A 22,647-nucleotide genomic window follows, 5' to 3' on the forward strand; every position below is an offset into this window, starting at 1 on the left:
TAGGACGAGAGAAGATGCACAGACCGGTGATCAAGCGGAACTTAGCAGTCTCTCGTGGTATGGTAGCCCGAAGCACCTTCTTCCCCCGCAAAAGATATCCATAAGGCCACCTGGAGATCACCCGATAATCAAACCGAATAGCCAAATTCTTCTCTGACATCACCAATGTTTGCACATACCGCAGTGCGCATACCTATTCAGATCATTACCTAGCTGCTGTATGAATGCGCTACAAAACTTTCGACGTTGACCAATTCGCGTCGAAGCCGAACGCCGCGGATCAACATCGAGTGGCTACGGGACTCAGAAGTAGCCCAAGATTACGCGCAGCAGTGGAAAGTGACCCTACCTACGGTGGCGCCGCCACTCTTGAAGATGGCTGGAGACATATACGATCCGCCATAGGTAGCACAACAGCAGCACTACGTTCAGCGGCCCCGAATCAGAGAAACGACTGGTACGACGGCGAATGCGAGCAGTTGAAGAATGAGGAGAATGCAGCAAGGGCGAGAATACTCCGCACGAGAGCGAACGAGGCACGATATAAACAGGCGACAAACAGGCAAAACTTGATCTTCCGGAGAAAGAAGCGACAGCAAGAAGGACGAGATCGCAAAGCGATGGGAGAGCTGTTCCGCGCTAAAGACACACGGAAGTTCTAGGAGAAGCTAAACCGTTCGCGCAAAGGCTTCGTGCCGCAAGCCGACATGTCCAGAGACTGTGACGGAAATTTTCTCACGAACGAACGTGAGGTGCTCGAAAGGTAGCGGCAGCACTACGACGTTACAGTTCCCGTAACGTAGATAGATCACCTTTACGTGGTGCGTTATGAAGTAAGATCAACCGGGGCAGCTGGAACGAAAGTTCAGGGGCTTAACGAACCCCCCCCCAGGGGCTCTGCGAGCTGTTGAGTTGCCCAGGATGTGTGGAGTTCACAGTGGGCTCTGATGAACCTTCATAAAAACCACATAATACCGAATGCGACTCTGTCATAGTGATCGTTGCCGCTTAAAGTACCAAAGCACCCTACCCCAAACTAACAGGAGTGCCAACCGGCACATCAGGATTGATGCCAGTAAGATCCTGATTATGGCATACCGGGTGCGATAAAAACGGACAAGGCATGGAACTTCGAGTAGGAGTGCTTCGAGCACATTAGGACCAACGCCAGTACGCCCCCAATTATGTATACTTGCAGCGCACGACTAAGGATAAGTAACGGTATATGTACTGGATAATATGCGTTGACATTTTACTCCGTTAGTAGGGTCGGGTGACACTGGCCCGAAACGGTGAGTGGGCTAATGGCGCAGGCTGCCTCCGTCCCGTAAAACCAGTAAGCAGGCCTTAGAATACGTTCCAAATCCGTCGCCTGGTTGTTCCAACTGGGCGGGAGTAGGCTCAGATGCCATAACCTGACTTGCACCGATCCGGCTCTGAACATAGTCCCCATAAAGGACTATGTCAACCCTTTCATGCCCTGCTTGCGTAGATAACCATGGGATCACAAAAGCGACTATTCCAACGGAGATGGATAGCAGCTATTAGAAGGACTCATAAGAGATGATCAACCAAAACAAACAACTAGCGGAATGTAAAGCAGAGGCTTTTGGACCCATCAGTAACCGTCTAAGGTTCCCGCCAAGAAAGGAGGCGAGAAATATCGACTTCAGCGAGAACAGTGGGGGCAAAAGCCTAGATACTGTGACGACGGCAGGCGCTGACCGCTCCAGTGCAACATGTGAGGTGACCGATGGCCCGGGACTAATCGAGGCCATGGATCGGAATAGGGATTTCCGAAAATTCCGATAGCTGCTGAGCAAGTCGATGTCATCATCGAGTTTGTTAAGAGCAAAAGCAATATCAGCAAAGACTTGAAAACAAGTCTTCTGAAATTGCGATAATCAGTCCTAGCTGCATAGCAGGACTACGAGAAAGCCAAGGCACAACTTGGCAAGAGAGACACTAAGTCGTGTCAGACAGAAGTTTTTTCCTTCACAGGCAACGCGAATATATCTGATGATATTATTCGATACGCGATGCAAAAGAGAGGACATTCCGAGGATAAATACGTGACGAAAAGACATAGGGTTGCTAAGGGAAAAGTAACATATGCGGTCGTCCTCCAGAGCGAAAAAGCTGGCACGAGCCAAGAACCGCGATCAAGAGGACATGGCAACGGTGGAAAGGCCAACACCAAGACTAAGGCTAAGAAAGTCAAGAAAAAGACTCATGGGATAGCGCGAACCAGGCAGTGCATTCACAGGAACCACATCCGCAAGGCAACAGCAACCCGTGGATACGAGTCGGAATAAAGAAAGAAAGGCGAGAACCGAAAACGGAGCAAAAGGAGAATGCTAAACCGAAAACAGTGAAACGTCGGAATTTAGGCGAGGCTCTCGTTATCAAAACGGAGGAAGCGAAAAGGTTCTGAAGCCGATGCGAAGCACGGATAAGTTATCGCAATTGAGCGCAGATGTGCGGAACATAAGGCGGACCAGGATTGGTGAAATGATCCAAGTCTTAAAGAAGGACGCCAAGCAAAAGGGTGCAGTCTATAAGCAACTGGCACAAGAAGTACTTGGCGACGAGGTTGATGTAAGATCCCTTACTGCTGAAGCGACTCTCCAGTGTAAATCTGGATGAGGTCACCGATGCAGCGGAGGTCTCAGCTGCCCTCAAAGAGCAGTGTGACATCGACATATCCAGTTAGGCCATCCACCTTAGAAAAGGCCCGCAAGGCACCCAGGTGGCGACGATCAGGCTGCCGATCGTAGAGGCCAACAAAGCGAAGAACTTGGACATATTCAAGATAGGTTGGTCGGTTCGCCGGCTGAGCATACAACAGCCTCCTGAAGTTTGCTTCAAGTGTTTCGGGATGGGCCATAAGTCGTGGAATTCCACTGTCCCGACAGAAGTAAGATGTGCAGAAAATGCGGTACCGAAGGCCCTAAGGCAAGAGATTGTAGGCAGGTACAATATATGTCGACAGAGCAGACAACGGACAATTAACGGGCGGACCCAAATGTCTGGGCACCAGCGGAGTATCAAAGCAGCCAAAACGGAAGTAACACAGTGAACAGTTACGCGCCCCCAAGGTGGTCGAATGTTGAATTTTCCCACATGGTCGACAGGATAATAGCCGAACTAGCTAATCGGCAGCCAGTGGCGATAGCTGGTGACTTTGATGCATGGGCAGTAGAGTGCGGTAGCCACTGCACCAACCAACAAGACCAACTATTGTTGGAATCCCTGGCCGCATTAAATGTAGAGTTGGCAAACGCGGGTACAGTGAGTACCTTCCGCAGAAATGGTGCAGAATCGATTATCGACGTGACGTTTTGTAGTCCAAACCTTTTAGGTACCATGAACTGGCCCATTGATGATGGTTATACTCATAAAACCAGGCGGGCGGAAGGGAGCGCGATGTAACTCGACGCAAGCTCGAGGTTGGAAAACAGCGCGCTTCGACGCCGAAGTATTCACTGAAGCCCTGAGGCGCGAACGGAACACTCTTGACCTAAACGAAAAATGCAACGCGCACGCACAGAACAACAAGGTGAAGAACGCGGTGCAGCATTCAGAGAAGCAAAGTTGGCTCTCAAAAAGGAAATCAAGTGTCGAAAACGGGCATGCTTTGATGGTCTATGCCAGAGTGCCAATTCCAGTCCGTGCGGTGACACCTACAGAGTGGAGTGAGCCTACAGATGTACTCTTTCCGCATCATCCCACAAGCCCATGCCCCCCAGCGCCGTATGCGGGAGATGAAGGACATGTTCACAATCACGATGCAACGCTGCATTGATCAAGGAATCTTCCCGGATGTATGGAAGCGACAGTAATTGGTGCTACTACCAAAGGCGGGGAAACCACCAGGTGACCCGTCGGCGTATAGACCGATCTGTCTACTAGATACTACGGGCAAATTGTTGGAGAGTTTGATCCTCGACAGGCTAGTACCGTATACGGAAGGTGCGGACGGCCTATCCAACAACCAGTTTGGATTCAGAAAAGGTAAATCTACTCTGGACGCTACCCAGTCGGTCGTTCAGCTGAGATAGCAATCGAGTTGTCATTCTGGATGCAAAGAATGCGTTCAACAGCGCAAGCTGGGAAGCAATAGCCCACGCACTTCACCGCCTCAAGGTACCGGTGCAGTTGTGTAAGCTTCTAGAAAGCTATTTTGATGGTAGGATTCTACTGTATGGCAGATGGTAAATTTCTACTGTATGGCAGAAAAGCGTTCGAATTACCGCGAGAGTACCTCAAGGTTCACTCCTGGGCCCGATGTTATGGAATGTGATGTACGATGACGTACTGAGGCTGCCCCTTCCGACGGGTGTTAAGATTGTTGGCTCCATCGACGACATCACCCTAGTGGTCTATGGCGAATCGATGGAGGAAGTAGAGTTGACAGCAGCGCACTCTATTTCCATAGTTGAGGAATGGATGAAGTCTAGGAAACTAGGACTGGCCCGTCACAAGACTGAGGTGGTGGTGGTCAACAACCGTAAGTCCGAGCAACGGGCGCTTATCTCGGTAGGTAGACACCATAGAGTCCAAGCGATCCCTTAGGCATCTTGGGGTAATGATCGATGATAAGCTCACCTTCGCTAGCCACGTTGGATATGCCTGTCGGATGAACATTTGAAAAGATGCTAGACTTGTACATCCGCCTGGAAGGTGAAACTTTAACTAAACGAAATGATCAGAGCCGTCTCGAACCGTTGATCAACTTTGAGGATGACATGGATACGCTATGTCATCAGAATACCAGGATGTTCCATTCCACCGAAATCTCATTAGCTATCATCTCGGTTTTGTCCTACATGGAAACCTTCAAACTTGTTCTAAATAGAAACTGCGTAAATGAAGCTCGTCCTACATTGTGTGATAGATGTAGCTGCGTTTGGGACAATGAATGGTTTTTTTTTTAAATACACCCCTACGCTGCTACGAAAGCTGTAAGTCCTCAGCTATGAATTTTTACAGTTCAAGAAAACCCGTATGTCTTTAACCACTTCAAAAAAATGATCCCGACCGACACCGTTTCCTGACCAATTCCCAAATCGTCAAAGTTTCCCGCTTACAATAACACACACTTTCCCGAGCAAACGCACTCACCTTCAAAATCCGGTTCGGATTCCGGTGGTCATGGTCCATATCCATCCCGGACGAGGACGAGGCATTGGAGTGAGGTCGTTTGGTTGTCAGTAGATTTCGCAATCGCTCTGAGTCGTGTGAGGCCATCTGTTGCTGGTGCTGTTGTTGTTGCTGCTGTTGCTGAAGTTGTTGCTGCTGTTGTTGGATTTGTTCCTGGACCTTGTCCTTGTCGTCGAACTGACACTGGAAGCCCCCGAACAGACCCGCGTTGTTGTTGGTCATACTGCTGTTGTTATTGTTGTTGTTAACCTGTTGGTTGTTCGAGGGAGAAGGTTGCCCTCCGGCACTGCTGGGTTGATACGTCAGCGGCGAGGGGCACAGTGAAGCCGCAGCCGGGCTGTACGCCGTTACCGATGGAGGCCGCGGAGTACTGACCGGCGTAACGCTAGTTCGCGAGTCCGGTCTCGAGTCCCAGTTGACCCCGACGGACTCCATGTCGTATGTGGAATGTGGAAATTCGAACTCAAACTCCGAAGGGAAGAAGCTTGAACCGTCCGACGACTGTTGGCTTAGAAGGGACGAATGTAGGTTAGAACTCCTAGGTGAAACTACCGATCCCAGAGCACCCTGGAGACCACTTGGTCCTCCGGGCCCACCACTATTTCCGCTTCCGTTCAGTATGCTGGACATCAACGGTCCACCCATATTACTGACTCCTTGGGTGATCTGCTGCATTTGACGTGCCGTACTGCTGCCACTTCCGCTACTAGTACTAGGAATAGCCAGACTGGATGACGAAGACGAGGATGGATTGTTCAGGCCACTCTCCACCATAGCCACCTCGTTGTCGTTCAGTATCGTGTGAATGGCCATTATGAAGTCCGGCTCGTTCGGTTTGTTGTTGCGGAATAATCTCGTCTGGGCCTTGACATGCACGTACACGTCCGGTCCTCCCAGGCGCAACCGATACGACGACACCTGGGCCGCACCGTTCGCGTTCATCACATTCTGAAGGTGTTCGTTCAGCCGAGGCCGATCCTGGAAGTGGCAGAGATCGTGGATTGACCGTACAGTCTCTTTGGTAAGATAATCCGTGAATTGTTTCCTTAGCGTCGCTGCGTCGAAGTCTGTGAGATAAATTGGACTCGCTATAAGGATCTTAATAATGAAAGATGTTGAGACTTACCTATGACGGCACCAGTCATGTCCAGCTTGAGCGTCAGCTGCTCGTCCAGCGTCTGTGGCATAGTGTGGCTCTCGATAGCGGGGCCCTGATGATGTTCGTCCTCTGGGAGTGTGATTAGACAAAGCACTGATGACGACTCGGCGTCCGTATCATCCTTAACGGGAGCGGAGATGATGAGCAGGTCCTTGTACTTCTCCTGGCGTTGCTGCTTCTGTTCGATGGTATCGTTGGCGCTCTCAGGGGTTTTCAGAAGCCAGCGAATCTTCGTACGGATCGTTCGCTTTGGTGGTTGTAGAAACTGTAAGTGAAGAGGCAAAGTTAGTCCCAGGTCAAGCAATACCGCGGAGATCCTTACCTCATTTTGATCCCAGTTTAGCTCAAACGAATTCTTATTTAAAATAGGACTCAACTTTGAATGATCACCAGTATGCAGGTACGAATAGATGGACTGGCCGTGCAGCTCGGTGCGAGTGTAGTGCAGCACGTCCAGCACGTTGTCGGTGGCACACTCGATGACGCCCTCGGAGTTGATCTCGAGCAGGACCCAGCCGACGTTGGAGATGTAGTACTTGACCGCCTCGAAATAGGCCGACTTTTCCGGCGAGTGTCCGTTGACGGACGGTTCCGGCAGTGGGGGCTCGGTTGAGGATACCTCGCCCTGTTGAACCGGGTGCAGCTTGCAGGAGTCGCTGCAATCGGGTGAGCACTTGGAGCAGCGGTTTGATCCGGTCAAATCTCGGTTTCCCTGCTCCAATAAGCGACGAAACTGTAAACAAACCACAAGGAAAGCGCCATTAGTGACTATGCTATATACTCGCAGGTGCCGACTGAGAAGCGGCTGCTAAGTGCTTTATCAACATCTCACACTTATGTGTGCACTTTTCGGAGTTTATTCTTGGCCGCAAAAAAACAAAAATTACATAATCCTCTAATTTACGCGAATTGTCGAGTACGGTCGAAGCCGCGTGATTACTAATGGATGAGAACTCTCGGCCCAAAGAAGCATTATCAAAGCCGCGGCCCTTGTGCTCAACTCGTTTCTGGACCGCACTTGAGAAAGCCGGTGCATCCTCGAACATCCCCTCTAACGAGGCATCCAGTTACGTTCGGAAGAAGGGAAACGATGGGATTGTGAATGGGGGTGATAAGGCTTTGCGAACGAGTATTGCAGCAACAGGTGAAGTAGGGTTCGGGAAAGAGAGGTTGGCCACAAAGCATGATATTCCGTATTATTTATAATCCGTTGGCGTCTTCGTCAGGCGCTCTTAGTATTACATCAGTGTGTGGTAGGTGCTACTATTATGGAGGGAAGGCACGATGGTTTGCAGAAGAGATGGGATGGAGCTGATTGAAATTGTGTTTACGAATCGAAGACGTGATAGAATCGCGTGGATCGCATAAAAGCGGAATCGTGTTTTCGTGCTCGTACTCACTGTCAACAAAAAGCTATTTCGGAGGCTTAACATTTCGGGCGATATGGAAAAAGTGTTATTTTATTATTGAATAATGCGCTGAAATGTGGTAGCGAAAATTTTGTTTGCAATCCATATAATAGTTCGGATTAATTTCAATATCATTCATTTAACTTTAACAGATAATTTACTTCAACAGATTTTTTCGCATGGCCAAGTTATTAGTTTGGAGAGAAAATCGATGCAAAGAAATCGATCATTGCAGTAACGCCCTTATGATACTGAACGCGAGAACTATGATTTATGAAACACTAAAGTGATCCAATCTACCAAGCATGCAAAAAAGGACTTGAACTTTCATTTAAAATATAATTCGGTTTCAATTATACGATTACATTTCGATTGAACCGCGTTTTTTCATCATGCTTTCAGTCTCCGTATAATAGTTTTCGTTTTTTTATGTGGCAAAATATAATACTTTTCAAAAGCATCAAATGAATTATGAATATTGTTGATAAGTATTGTTTAACACATGATGTTTGAATTCTGTGGCAAATTAAGCAAATAAATCGCCATACAAGCTGGTAAATTTGCAAACAAGTTGCCAGAATTCGTTAAATAGTGCATTTTTAACAGCAAATATCTGGAAAACTAGACGTGCTGTGATATTTTCAAAAACTGCAATGGTTTGGTAGTCCAAAACTCAGTAGTTTTTACCGAACTATCTTAGTGTGTACATCTCTCATAGATATCTGTGAAGATTCTACCGGAAATTAGCAAAAAATGAAAAAAAAATCATGTCAACAGTTTGGCAAAGATATTATCAAGCATTTTCCTATGAATTTAGAAACAATATTCGTTACGAATTTCTCCACAAATCTTCCGAGCATATTAATAATCAGGTTTCAGTGCTAGTAGCTGAGATTCAATCTCGACGCTTTCTGCAATGATATTTTAGACGGATTTAGATTTTGTGCAGCCTATTAATAAGTTCCATGTTTTAACTTCATAGTAGCCTTCAAGACTTACAAAATTATTCTATTTTTCCCGTGAAATATTCATTTGGAAAACTGTTGTCCTTATGCCTATTATGAACTCCGCCTGTGTCCATTATAGAACAATGATTTGCTAAGTGATTCGTCACTAAGAATAAAACTAAGATTCCTCCAGAGATCTAATTGATGATTTTACTCTTAAGCTACCGAGACTCCTCTTATACTTGCCCCAAGCAGTTTTCAAGAAATTTAATTTTTTTTCCGATAGGTTACGATAGTGCAAAAAAAAAAAAGGTTTTTATATCCACATTGACTCATATTACGGACACTTAAGCCCTTAAAGAAGTATAACTCATCAAAAGGGCATATAAAATAAATCGCGCCATATGATTTTTCAGAGTTATCAAACTTTAAAACCACTTCGAATAGTTTTTTAAGATTTTGATTTTGAACTGTGTGGACTTTACATGATTCATACTCCATACGCTTCTTCTTTTTACCTTATATTTTGGACAATTGGAATAGAAATCCGGATAGCTAATTGAAATCATGATTCAGCTTCTAACTAATATCCATGCCTCCAAACTATACGATTGTATAAGGACTTCTAAGGAGTTTTCTTAAAAATACTATAAACTGTTTTTCTGTATATGCCCTTTTGATGAGTTATACTTCTTCAAGAGTTTAAGTGACCGTTATAGGTCGATTTTTTTTCCTCCGATTGCACACTTGATGCTGGGTAGTTCGTCGTGGAATTCCAAGCAATCGAGTTGCGTTCTGCTGGGCAGGGCGTCGTGGAAGCCAACGCAATCGTGTTTTTGTTTCCTTTTATCGTGTCGTCATATCTGATTCATGTTGTGCGAGTGCGAGAATATATACGTGTTCAGTCGAGGACCGATTACCAACTGGTGAGCTCGTTTCATGCTTATAGTAACGCATTTTTTATCGTTGCAACGTAACATTAGTAGAATTTTCAAACAAACTATGGACGGTTTGTCACTTCAAGTGTCGGCGTTAAACCTTATTTTTGTTTTATATAATTTTATTATACATAGCTTTCTTCTCTTTTTGATTACTAAAAATAACCTTTAAATAGCTCGATATTAAGAATGTTGACCATTTTTTTTACACTTCTTTTAATTTATTTTCAGCGCGAGACAAAAATGCAAAACTAGTTTTAAGTAAACAACGTATTTCTCCTCCCTATCCATGAATCACATCACCGACCAAAGGTGACTCCCAGATATTTTTCCTCCCTTGATTGTGTTGATTGTGGAGATGCAGAGGTATTCTCGGTCATTATTGTACTAAACATGTACTAAACAAATATCTGGGGAAAACTTTTGAACATAACAGGAGTTATTGCTGAGGCAATACCTGGAAGAGATTAAAAAGCAACTATTCAAGTATTTTTGGGGAAAAATTTTAAGGTATCTCGTAGAAAAATTAAAGTAGACTGACGCAATCCATTTCGTCAAATGATTTAATGAATATTAAAGAGCACTTTAAAACAAGTCTAATGTAGGGGTCTACTAGTTAAATTTTTTTTCTGGTGAAATTGCTGACGGATTTTCTTGCGAATTTCGTAAAAGAGAAAACGGTTCATGATATATCGGTTATTTATTTCAACCTTTGTTTCTTTCTACTTTCTGTCAAGGCCATTTTGCTTTAAATGCGTCAATTCGAAAATAATTAAAAAGAATTTAGCACTTCGAATAGATTTTGAAGTTCAATATTTTTTTTTGAGGGTATGGTCTAATGGCCACTGTTATTGCACGTTAAGCAGATGGGCATGAATTCAAGGTCAATCCCAGACTCGTCCCATACTGAAAAAGTCCAAACGGTAATCAAACTTTTTCTATTACCATTACCTTCCTTACTAAAACATAAAAAATGGTGATATCTATTAGAAGATGTAGAATAGGGTGTCTCGAAGTTTCACTTTGTTGGAAAACTTGGGGCTGAAACTTCAAATGGTAGCTAAGGATATTACAGTCAAACTTTTGTATGAGGGGAACTTTGAGGAATTACGATGACAGGTTGTCCCGTTGAGATTTTTGAAAATGTTTGATTTTCGTGAATTATGTCAAATAAATATTTCTACAGCTAAATTTCTTACAAACCATTGTTTTTATATATTTTGTAGATCTCTAGGGGTCCAAGATTCCTTAAATGTTCGAAAACAATGATTTTTTATAACATTTTTATTTTATATTATCAAAAGTGGGAGTCAAACTAAACCCTAGTATTAAAGATGGGATATTTTTAAAAGGAGTAGACAGCAGCTGTTAAATTATTCCAATGGAAATAGTACGAGAATGACCCTTTACGAATAAACATATTTTACGTGAGATTGTTTCGCATAATAAATTTGGGTTCCGGGTCATTTGGCCGAACGCCATTTGGCCGAATGCCGTTTGGCCGAACGCCATTTGGCCGAAAGGGTCATTTGGCCGAATGCCATTTGGCCGAATACCGTTTGGCCGGAAATTGAAACAATACGGAATTTTAACAGTTAGCATGTAATTGAAATGAATTTCATAGTTGAATTTCGAAGGACAGCATATTTTTGAAGAAGAATTAATCATCATAATGAGCTCTTCAGTCCAACAACAGTCAGAGTTGAAAGAAGAACATCCTTAATGTAAGCAACTATTCACTTATCTACTAGCCGCAACAGCTGCCAGTAGAGGTTTTTCTCATTGCGTGTGTAATCAGCTTTTGACAGTGACTAAAACGGTTTACGACTTACTCGTCCTTCCGCAGGATCGGTTTGCTTTGATTCTCCAAGAATCGTACTTAGTAAATTATTTCATAATTATAGCAATCAAATTAACATGCAGCTTTTGCAAACACGAAATATTGGTTTGTTCTTTTGACAGTTTGCTTCTTTGACGCCGAGTCATTTGATTTACGGCTTCACGCAAGCAACGGTGCAGAGTTCAGTAAACGTTGCAATTTTGGAAGAGAATAACGTCTCTAATAATCCTTGTGCTGTTTTGAATAAGTTTATAATACGTTCTTAACGCATTAATTCCAATAATTATGAAAGAACAGCCTTTGGTAAAAAATCTCATATGAAAATATAAGCAAGGGTAATGCAAATAATTATTATATTAGTATAACTACGAAGAACTGCCGATGATTTAATGAAGGCAAAAAACCTGAATTATTGCCAATAATTATGATCAATACGTTTCTTTTGAAAGAACAGCCTTTTGTCAAAAGAATAAAAAAACTTCTATGAAAACATAAGCAAATGTATTGCAAATAATCGTTAGATCAGTATAACCACAAGGAACTGCCGATGATTTAAAGAAGGTATAACTGCCAATCAAAATGTAAGCGAAGTTATTGCCAATAGTAATGAAACCAGTAGAACTCGAAAGAATAATCTATGTTTAAAAGAAGGAACAATTTCGGATGAAATAATTGAAAATCCTGTTAAACTTCAGCACACCGTTGATAACCCAGAACCGAACCAATCATCAGCTTGGAGTCTTGGAACGATGTGAAGTTCACAGCTTCGTCCTGAATTAACAAGTCGATTTTTTTCAGTCTCAACAAACATAAAGTCCCATCCTATCACAGTTATTGGCCCACTCTTCAGAATCCTACACATCAGTGTCGAAACAATTGGATTATTTTTTGCTCGTGATTCGGCCAAATGACTAATGGCCAAATGGCCGGACACCGGTACGAAGATACTCTATGCCCTGGGATGTTGAGAAAATTTCCAACCCGAAAAGATCCTCGACTGGTGGTATTCGAACCCACGACCCTCAGCTTGGTCTTGCTGAATAGCTGCGCGTTTACCGCTACGGCTATCGGAGCCCCACTCCGTTATCAGGAAAATTAAAAACAAACAGACGTCATTCCGTATTTGCAAATTATTTTCCTGAAACCAGTAACCTTTGATAATGGACATATCGACTTACGGAGAGAAAATCGGGAATGAAAATCACACAGAGATAGGGAGATATCTAGATAAGGAGGATAACGAGATATGGAGAGTGAAAATGTATGCAGACTGGAGACATAGGGAGAGATATCGAGATGTAGAACATCAAGATGTGGAGAGTCGACTGTATATTCTGCAAAAAAGTCTCATTTCTTTCCCTTAGTAAAACTTGAATAACTCTAAAACGTGTAAAATTAGAGGTATGATGTATTCGACAATTTTTTTCCTTACAAATAATACAAGCGTTAAGTTTGACACCCTTTTTTGATGATATAAACTTAAAATATGTTGGAAAAGCCATGGTTTCCGAACATTAAAAAAATCAGTGTGCAAAATTTCCGTGAAAATCATAGAGTTAAATGATCAAACCAAAAGGTCCTCAAAAATATAAAAACTATAAGTTTTGCGAAACTATACTGAACTAGAAATATTCAATTGACATAATTCACAGGAATTTTTTAAATTTTGACGGAGCAACCTCTAAACGTCAATTCTCTACCATTTGGAGCTTGTGCCCCCATATTTTCTAACATAGTGAAATTTTTGATACCCTATTGTAGAAGCCTAGGCCTCTTAAGTAGTAATCCAGCTATTCACACAATTACTTTCCCATTCCACTGCAAGTACGCCAGCCAGGAACGCTCTTTACTAATGAAGGATGCTCCAGTTTTGCGGCTAAAAGGTTATTTTGAATCACTGTCTGTAAGTAATCGAGGAGAATACAGCAACCATCATACAACAGTTTACGACTGTAAAAATTACATTGTGTGGCTTGTTTGCTTAAGCAACGACTGAAATCCCTTGTGGAAGATAAGTGAAGCATTATGAACTTTGCTTGATTTGGTGGAACCAATATTCGACCAAATTGATCGTTAAATACTCTCCATTGTCTTTCAGATTGCTATCTGTTGGACAACACTATGCTATCAAGTAAACAATCCGTTTGCATATTAATAATATTTTTATTAATATAGCTTCTGCCACGGTATCATGAGAAAAGTGTATATGATGATTTTCTCAGATTCATGTAGCTTGTCACGGTCATTTGCATTTGTTCTCAAATTAACAGGCATGATAAAACTTTATGACTAGGGAGATCAAGAAAACTAACTTCTAGCGCTACTAGACCTACTGGGAATCTATTTCTGTCAATCTCAATATTGCTTTACTTTATAATTACCAACTCAAGAAAAGACATATTGAAAATGTCTGGAATCAATTCAGGGGTCTGGGTTCGATTCCCGATTGTTCCAGGATCTTTTCATAATGAACATTTTCTTGACTTCCCCGGCCATAAGATATTGGACATGTCATACGACATACGAATTCGCAGATGACAACATGGCAAAGAAAGCTCTCAGTCAATGAGTCTGAAAGTGCCCTTAAACACAAAGTTGAGAGGAGCATGCTTTGTCTCTTTGGTAATGTATATCCACTTACTATATCAAGAGTTGGGAATAAAAGGGCTGCTGTTACCATTTGTTCCAAATTCCTTTTAATAACCGATTTATGAAGTTATCGTCTCATCTGACCCAAATCAATTGAACAAAGCCACCGCTCGTCATTATCAAAAAAAAAAACACAAATGTGTAATCCTTTATTAGCAGCATGTAGGGTAAGTGTACCAGTTATGGACATAGTGGTTCCCTATTTCGCCATACGTGGTAACTTTAATGTCTTCAAATTTTGGAAATTTTTGTGTGTTGTAGCAGTTAGATTTAAGATAAATCTTGATGTTAAAGCATTCAAAAATATTCAAAATGCGAAAGATATAAAAATGTCACATATGGCCAAATAGGGAACCACTATGGCCATAACTGGTACACTTTCCCTACATCAATTAATCACATTTGCGTCGAGCCTAGTCCCTGATGCCCTGTCGCATTCATTCCCATCGACATCACTATGTAGCTACATAGGTAACACTCAGTCCCCCATCCTTGTGCTCGCCCCCCCCCTTGACCCACACAATCGAAACAAATGTTAGGACAAACGTTGACAACATGAAAAATAAATATTATCGTAAATCTCGCCGATTCAACGCGACAGCCAGCGAGAGAGAAACGCGCACACCGAACGATCATCATCTGCTAGAGCTGCTAGACACAGAAGGTGCAGGAGAGAGGGGTTGTGTAGATGCTCGCTCAAATAAAGAAGCTTGTTGTTCCAATTTCACTTTCATTAGGCTATCATCGCTTTGGGTCTGTTGCGGGGGTATACCTTTGGCAAAAGGCTGAATTGTAATCACTACCACTAGGGAGGTAATCGTTGGAGCTCGATTTTCACTAACTCACCTCACCGCTGGCCACCCCCACCGTTGTCATCGCCGTCAGTATCGAAATTCCCATACAAACTAAACGAATAGGGCAAGGTGGTTCAAAATGGGGTAAAATGAGCAAGGTTACAATTTGATGTGTTCATACTTCATAATTTCAGCCCATACAAAATGTATGGGAATGGCCTGACCAAGACCGAACTTTTCTGCAAAATTGAATTATATATCGCTATGAATATAATTACTTATTTATTCGTGTATTATAAAAAACGACTAAATTAATTGAATAGAAATCTCAAGAAGATGGAAAATCTGTTATCTTAGAAAAATAATGCATTATTCAAAACGCATTTATTTGCAAAAATCATAAAAAATCATTTTTTTAAATACACTTCAAGATATGCTTATTCAACTACTGGGAAAAAATTTTGATTTCACATTTGAACTACAAATAGGGTGCCGGTACCAATGGTTGTAATGTACCAGTAGATTGGACTATGGAATAAAACGTACATTTTTCGATAAAAATGACATGTGATATTTTTGGTGGATGAACGTTTTATTTTATCAAAAAGTCGTATAAATAATTAAGTATAAGCAACAAAATTGCTCCCTTGCACCAGTAGTTGCCGTCGTGTTCCAATAGTGGATCAACGGATGGAAGCAGTTTTTAAAATTAATGTATACAAATGAAGAAAAGTCACAGAGATGATCTTTATGCTTCGTTCGATAGATATTAACAGCAATAGCAATATTAGATATTGCTGTTCCGAGGAAAAAATGTTAATCCTATGTAAAAATTTACTATTTTGTTCAAAATTACTTGTATCAATACCGAACGTCTACTACTAGTGGCTCAAGAGATTTTATGCTATAAAAAATAGTTGTATCACTATTTTTATATTTTTCCCATATAACAGAAATTGAAATCTTTCTGTTAACGCCAAAAGATCTCTGTTAAGACGTTATTATGTTATGATTTTTTATAGCTTAGGTAGTCCACTAATGGCACCGGCACCCTACGCTCATATCTTTTCATAGGAAAATTTTAGAGTTATGACATCTTCAGAGAAAATGTATTTTGCAGATATCTGAAACTCTTCAGAACACTGCACTGCACTGTTTTGATTTTGTATGGATTTTTTCTCGACTTCCCACAATCATCGATGACGCGTATTAAGTTCAATGACGGCCTACTTCGCCTTAAATGACCATTTTGAACCACCTTACCCTAACAATCAGCCAAAGTTTGAGCGCGTCGTTAAATATAGAGCAGTTGGTTCACGCAACGACGACGACAACGATGCCAAATGTGATCCACGATCACTAAATCAAGTTTAGCGGGGCAGCCAGCATCACACAACCATCATCATGATCATCACGACCAATCTCATGATCAACCTCAGCGTCGTCCGCTTGTTGCGCTTGTACCTCTATGATTGATGGTCTTCGTCTTGGCAGCAAACAACATCGTGATCCACCGCACACCACTACGTGAATCAACGCGAATAAACGCGATCGAATGTGACTTCGTCTCTCTGTATTGGTTGGGCACCTTCGCTGTTGTCTTTTTGGCGAATTCTTCGCGCGGAGATGAATGTGATCATGACCGCGATCGCGCGCACGCTGCTGTCTCGCTGTGTGTTGATGTTGCTTCCTCTCCCGTGTCTAATGGTGGAAGTTGCCGTACGCGTTTCGCTGTAGATATATCGTGTCTTTGGATCGGGTGAGGCACGCGGTGTGGAGTTGCCATGCATTCATATATGGAAATTGCCTCGGCAGGGCCTTCGGAGTCGGCAGCGGAATCGACGCGAGTTTTCGCGAATCTGCTGAGTGACCGAGTGGTTTGGTGGAGAGAATTTGGTTAGCTCTCGAGAGAGTAGAGAGCTTCTGTAGAATACACCGAATACACATTGAATAACCGAGTTGTTTGGTACCTGGAATAATCTACGGTTGGTACTCAGACACTCACTAATAGTCAAATCTTAGTGGGTTCTTCGTGAGAAGACTTTAAGCGAGCGCTCGTTGATGTAGTATTGCTCAATGAAGAGATTTCATAGAGTTACCAGATTACCTAAAGTTGAGAATGAATTTCAGATTTGTGTTGAAATAGTATTACACCGGTACGTTAATGCTTCCAGTGGACGATTTGCCCTTTTAAGAAAGCACCACACTAGACAACGGACTAGCATACAACGCCCAATGGTGGACGTGGACATCATCGGAAGAACGTTTCAGGTAATTGCTGAGCAGTATACTAGACTGAATCGTGAAATACAAAAGGTTTTATTGAAGGTAAATACGTAATAGCTGGAGGAACCGAGAACTTCTGCATTGGCAGAACGGCGACGAGGTGGTGGAAGAATTTGTGTACCCCAGATCATCGGCAACGTCGGATAACAACAACTACCATGACCCTACAGTTATGAATCAAATAGTGTGGAGTCCAACCTATAAAATTCTATAAAACAACATGGAAAACGTAAAATTGTAATTTAAAAGCACTAATTGAATTGTTACAAATTGGAACTTCGGTTAGTAAACTGTTTTGAGTGTAATATTAACATAGGATTGCATAAAAATTAAAAATTGTATCGGTTTCTGAAAACCATATTATGGATCAATTTTTATATTATGGATCAAATTGAGACATATTACGGATCAGTGCGCAAAATCAAGAGATTTTCAACTCAATGCATTTTTATTGCATGATTTGGTGAAAGTTGACAATGCGTCACATATTACTGCAAAAAATAGTAGTGTTAGAGCTGAAAACAAGGGTAAAATGCCCTTTTCTTTGTGATACTGCATTGCAGTAACTGAGACATGAACTGTTTTCGCTCCACACCAAGTTTTCCACCTATGTTTGTCTGCTAAAAATGAAATTTACAAGCCTTGATGTTTTATGAGTTTTATCCTTAGTGCTATTGTCTGAGAATGTCGAATCCAATGCTTACAATAGCAGAAATCTACATTCTTTTGAAGTGATCCATAACCGTGGTAAACAATCATTTCCTGGCCTATATTATGGATCAGTAATTAGAAGTGCTAATATTCGATATTTAGAATCAAGAAAAATGTTTTCCAAAGATGAATTCATACTAAATCGAAGCGAACGAGAATGTTTTATGCTATAACATTTGAATTTTACCACCTGTGGGAGCTTATGAATGCTGACGGCACTTCTTACAGAAAACGACCATATAATGATAGCTGTGTGGTACCAACTAAACATTTGTCAAAAACACCGTTATTTAGCGGTTAAATGTTGTGCTTACCATTACAAATGGTAGAAGACAAATAGTATGACATGGGAAAAATATGTTTTACATCAACGTTTATGTTTTGAGCGAGTTATCCGATGTTGAACACCAAAGTGATCCGTATCTGTGGATGATCCGTAACTGTGTGGGTACATGGTACATCAGAGAAATTCTAAGACGTATCATTGCATTGTATCATTATCGTCGGAAGTCGTGCTACTACAGTCTCCACAAGGCCTTGCGGCCTGTTTAACTTCAATTCCTTACTAGGTGTACCATGTACAAAACGCTCTACGGGCATGAGACGAGGACAATTCTCAAAAAGGACTTGAATGCGCTAGGAATTTTTGAACGACGTGTGCTTAGGACGATTTTTGGCAGAGTATGTGAAAACGGTGTATAAAGAAGAAAAATGAACCACGAACTTGCAGCTCTACAGTGATCCTAGTATCCAGAAACTCTCCAAAGCTGGAAGAGTATGATGATACCTGAAATCCACCAAAGGTTTCATCAGAGATTTTTTGAGCGTTACTTAAGAATCTTGTCCAAAATCCGTTATGCTGAGCATACGTCAAATGACTATTCTAAAAGCTTTCAATATTTTTTGCAATTTCTCATCGTAATAGGCTGTTTTTTATCAAGCCAATCTGTCATGAAACGGCTTGCTTTCCTGCACTGAAGAATGCAGTGCGGGAATAGTCATTACGCAACTGAAACCAGTGCTGTAAGGATTAATTACGCAACGCTTTCTCATTACGCAACTGTTTTGAGTTGCGTAATGGATCATAACACAACTATTTTTCAGAAATCGGCAGATTTTTACCTTCAATACAACCTTTTCAGATTCGGCAAGCCTCGTAGGATAAATTTATGACTTGTGCTGTAAAAATCATCATTCTGAAACTTGTTTCGTAAACTACTATTGCCATTGTCACTTACAATACAATCAGTAAAACTTACAATTTTGATTATTGTTATTCTTAACACTTTTATATGTTCAGCAGAAGCTTTAGAATCACTTGTATAGGTATTATGGTTTCGATTTCAAAACGTTTTGTATGCAACTTAATCAGAAAGCTATGTTCATTGAAATTTTCAATAGCTGTGAAGGATTTTAAATTTCAAAATTATGCTTGTTTGCCACTTCAGGTTTAATTGTTAATATTGTAAAAAAAATATCACATTATTTTACTTTTAAGTTGTAAAAAATGATAATGATAATGCTAATTTTTAGGGCTCTAAGCGAATTTAGCCAGAAATTTCTCTCATGACACCTCCATTATAATAATTCTTCGACCTGTGAGTGGATCTCATTAATAAAGTTTTAATTTACTGATGAATCTTTTTGAAATTTCCCATTCTCAACGTTGTGGCTTATTGTTTACTTTAACAACGGAATTCTAAATATTAATCGAAGATTTTATGGACTCTATAACCTTCGACAAATTGATGTTATAACTTAAAAAAGTATAAGTGAACAAAATCTTCGACAAATTATAATAAGTTCCAATTGCAGTAACCTCAATGATAACAGAAAGAACTTTTTCAAGACTTATAGACTATGAGAAAGTTGCCTGAAGAGTTCTCTCAGGTTTCAAATTCATGAACGTATACATTAAATCTTAGCGCATTTTCTTAAAAGATTCACTTTATGTACTCTAGTGCCCGGAACAAATCCTCTGATGTAAAATCAAAATTATTATCAAGTGTTTGCCTGGAATTTCTCAAAAGAATGCTTTCTACCTGAGTTTCTACCTCTTAAATGTTGAGATCGTTTTCTGCAAGGATTTCTACAAGGAATTTCTCAAAAATTTCACACTTTTTGCCAGATTTTCAAGAAGATGCCAAAATTTTATTCGGGGTCACTTCCACGGTCCTTTTTTCAGAATCCTTCGGAAAGAAAGTTTCTGGAAAAATGTTTGTAGATTTTTGTAGGAATGCTTGAATTATTTTTCTGAGAATGCTTTGAAGTGTTCCTCAGGAATGAACTTGGTGGAGTTCTTTTTTTTAAGGAGATCATAACAGAATTCAAGAAGATCTACCTGATGTTATTCATATATTTTTTACAGAACGCCAATCAATTCCGCACTTATTTCTTACGACATGCCACAAATTACATCATCGGTGCCTCTATTGGGGCAGAGAAGTTTGTTGTAAGGATTATCTAGAAAACGAATACAGTCAGTTCTCTTATCAGACACTGTCACCCGCCACAATTTGAATAATGTGATGAAGCTGAATAAATGAAAACCAAATTTAGGATACAACTCGGATGGGATTGAATGGTATATCAATTCCATCAGAGTTTGTATCCTTTGGCAGATACGCGTATTTCGACCTCAATAGTAAAGCCGTCTTTAGTATCGTGCACTAGACAAAGTTGAGACAAAATACACCGTATATGTCAAAGGATACAAATTCTAGTAGAATTCGGAAGTGAATTCAGTTTTCATTTATTTAACCCGTATAGGCCTGAATGAAAGAAAAAATACTAAAAACCGCTTAGCGAATACTTAACGGATTTGAATTATTTTTTGGCAGTTTACTCGTACACATATCTAGATTCTAACAGTGGTCAAAGAGTCTCGGGAATGTTCCTGTGGCCGGAGTTATTGCGGTGAATCACTGGGTCAGGTCGGGTGACAAGGGTTTTGTGCTTCTGTGCCCCTGGAGGCAAATTTCAAATCATAGATAATTTCTAGAATCGGCTATAATGTGGCCACTATATTAAGGAGTTTTGAGAAAAACGCATCAGCGTAAACCTTCTGATAATCGATTAAATTGAATAATTATGTCAATTGCAATGGAAATCGAATGAATGGTTGCTGAGAAATTGCGGTGGTCGTATAGTGGGTAGTAGTGTCCAAGAGGAGACATGACTGTAATAATTATTATACTGCTGCAATGCCTTATAGCTCAATACAAACCTTCATGACGAATCGATTGCAGAATATCTAAAAACAGCAAGTGAACCATCAAACATACTGACGAGGGAGACGAGAAAGCAATGTTTCTTGCTGGCAGCCACGTTAACTAGTAGGAGCCACATGTATTTGTTGAATGTGAAATGCTGACGACGAATCATACCTTCCTGCCTCCTCTACCTCCCACAACCTTATTAACGATGTAATGAATGTTATGGAAACAATTTAATCGTTGCGAGCCTACCAACCACAGAAAATGTCTAACAACCGGAGACGGATATGTACCGGTGGTGTGGATACGAATTCAGCAGGGGAAGCTCATGTTCCTTGTTTAACAAACCAAGATGCAATTTTATGTCTTGTTCAGTACACTGAAACCTCAATTTACGTAATGAGTCGGAGGCACGTATATAGAATTTCACGTGAAAAGAATCATAACGTAAATGGAATTCTCGCCTCAAGTAGTTCAGTTTGTGTGAATTTTCGTAGAATGAACAAATAGATAGAACATGAGACCTAGATTGTATGAAGCTATGTGAGCTAAAACCTTTTTTGCCCAGGTGTTTTAAGTCAGCCACAAATTACATGGAAAAAGCCATGATCTTTGCAAAATGCAAAATCTTTGCAAACTATTTATATCCACTGTTTTGAATCGCAAGTCTATCCCATCTGTAAGAAATAGTAATTTAGAAAATGGAATCAGAAATTTAAAACTCGTTTTCCAGACGAATATTCAAAAATATCCAGAAAATTGAAATATAGTTGAAATAGAATGAAACTTTCACAATTTGCTTTTACTCCGATAACTTTCCGAGAAAAATATAAAGATGACCAAAACACGGTTCACACGGTGTGTAAGACTGATATGCGGTTGCATTTCAAGATGGGGCAATTGGACTTGGTATTTCTATCCTTCTTCTTCTTTCTGGCATTACGTCCCCACTGGGACAGAACCTGCTTCTCAGCTTAGTGTTCTTATGAGCACTTCCACAGTTATTAACTGAGAGCTTACTATGCCAATGACCATTTTTGCATGTGTATATCGTGTGGCAGGTACGAAGATACTCTATGCCCTGGGAAGGCGAGAAAATTTTCAACCCGAAAAGATCCTCGACCGGTGGAATTCGAACCCACGACCCTCAGCTTAGTCTTGCTGAATAGCTGCGCGTTTACTATCCTAATCCTTTCTATCCTTTCTATCCTAATTTTACCGAATAAAAAGTGTTGTCTCGTTTGTCCAGCTGAAAGGTCATAAGAAGATATGATATCAACTCAATTACAATTGATATTAACCGAAAATGCAGATGAGACTTTCTTGCGATCCACGCCGGTATAGATTTAAAAAATATATCTTGTGAGGTTTTAGTTCAAAGGTTATACATTGCTCATTGTTTTATCTAATCCTAATCAATCGTCTTCTTGAATCAATAATAATTATTATATAATGAACCAGATGTGTGAAATAGAAAAAAGTAGTATTTATATGGTGCACATCCTCACATACTTGCTTAATGATCGTTAACATTCC

General features: G+C 41.0%; 1 protein-coding gene across 18 annotated transcripts in view; it reads right to left on the reverse strand.

Moving 5' to 3' along the window:
* LOC5574500 (nuclear receptor coactivator 2) overlaps positions 1 to 22,647 on the reverse strand; it is a 567,167-nt gene that overhangs the window by 19,285 nt on the left and 525,235 nt on the right. For all 18 annotated transcript variants that reach the window (XM_021845564.1, XM_021845563.1, XM_021845561.1 and 15 more), the window contains 3 exons: positions 6,645 to 7,055; positions 6,290 to 6,587; positions 5,125 to 6,230 (listed from right to left, as the gene is read on the reverse strand). In XM_021845564.1, coding sequence (XP_021701256.1) covers positions 5,125 to 6,230; positions 6,290 to 6,587; positions 6,645 to 7,055 — 1,815 coding nt within the window. The remainder of the gene's footprint in view (positions 1 to 5,124; positions 6,231 to 6,289; positions 6,588 to 6,644; positions 7,056 to 22,647) is intronic.

Source organism: Aedes aegypti, chromosome 2, assembly GCF_002204515.2.
Source record: "Aedes aegypti strain LVP_AGWG chromosome 2, AaegL5.0 Primary Assembly, whole genome shotgun sequence".
Classification (NCBI taxonomy): Eukaryota; Metazoa; Arthropoda; class Insecta; order Diptera; family Culicidae; genus Aedes; species Aedes aegypti.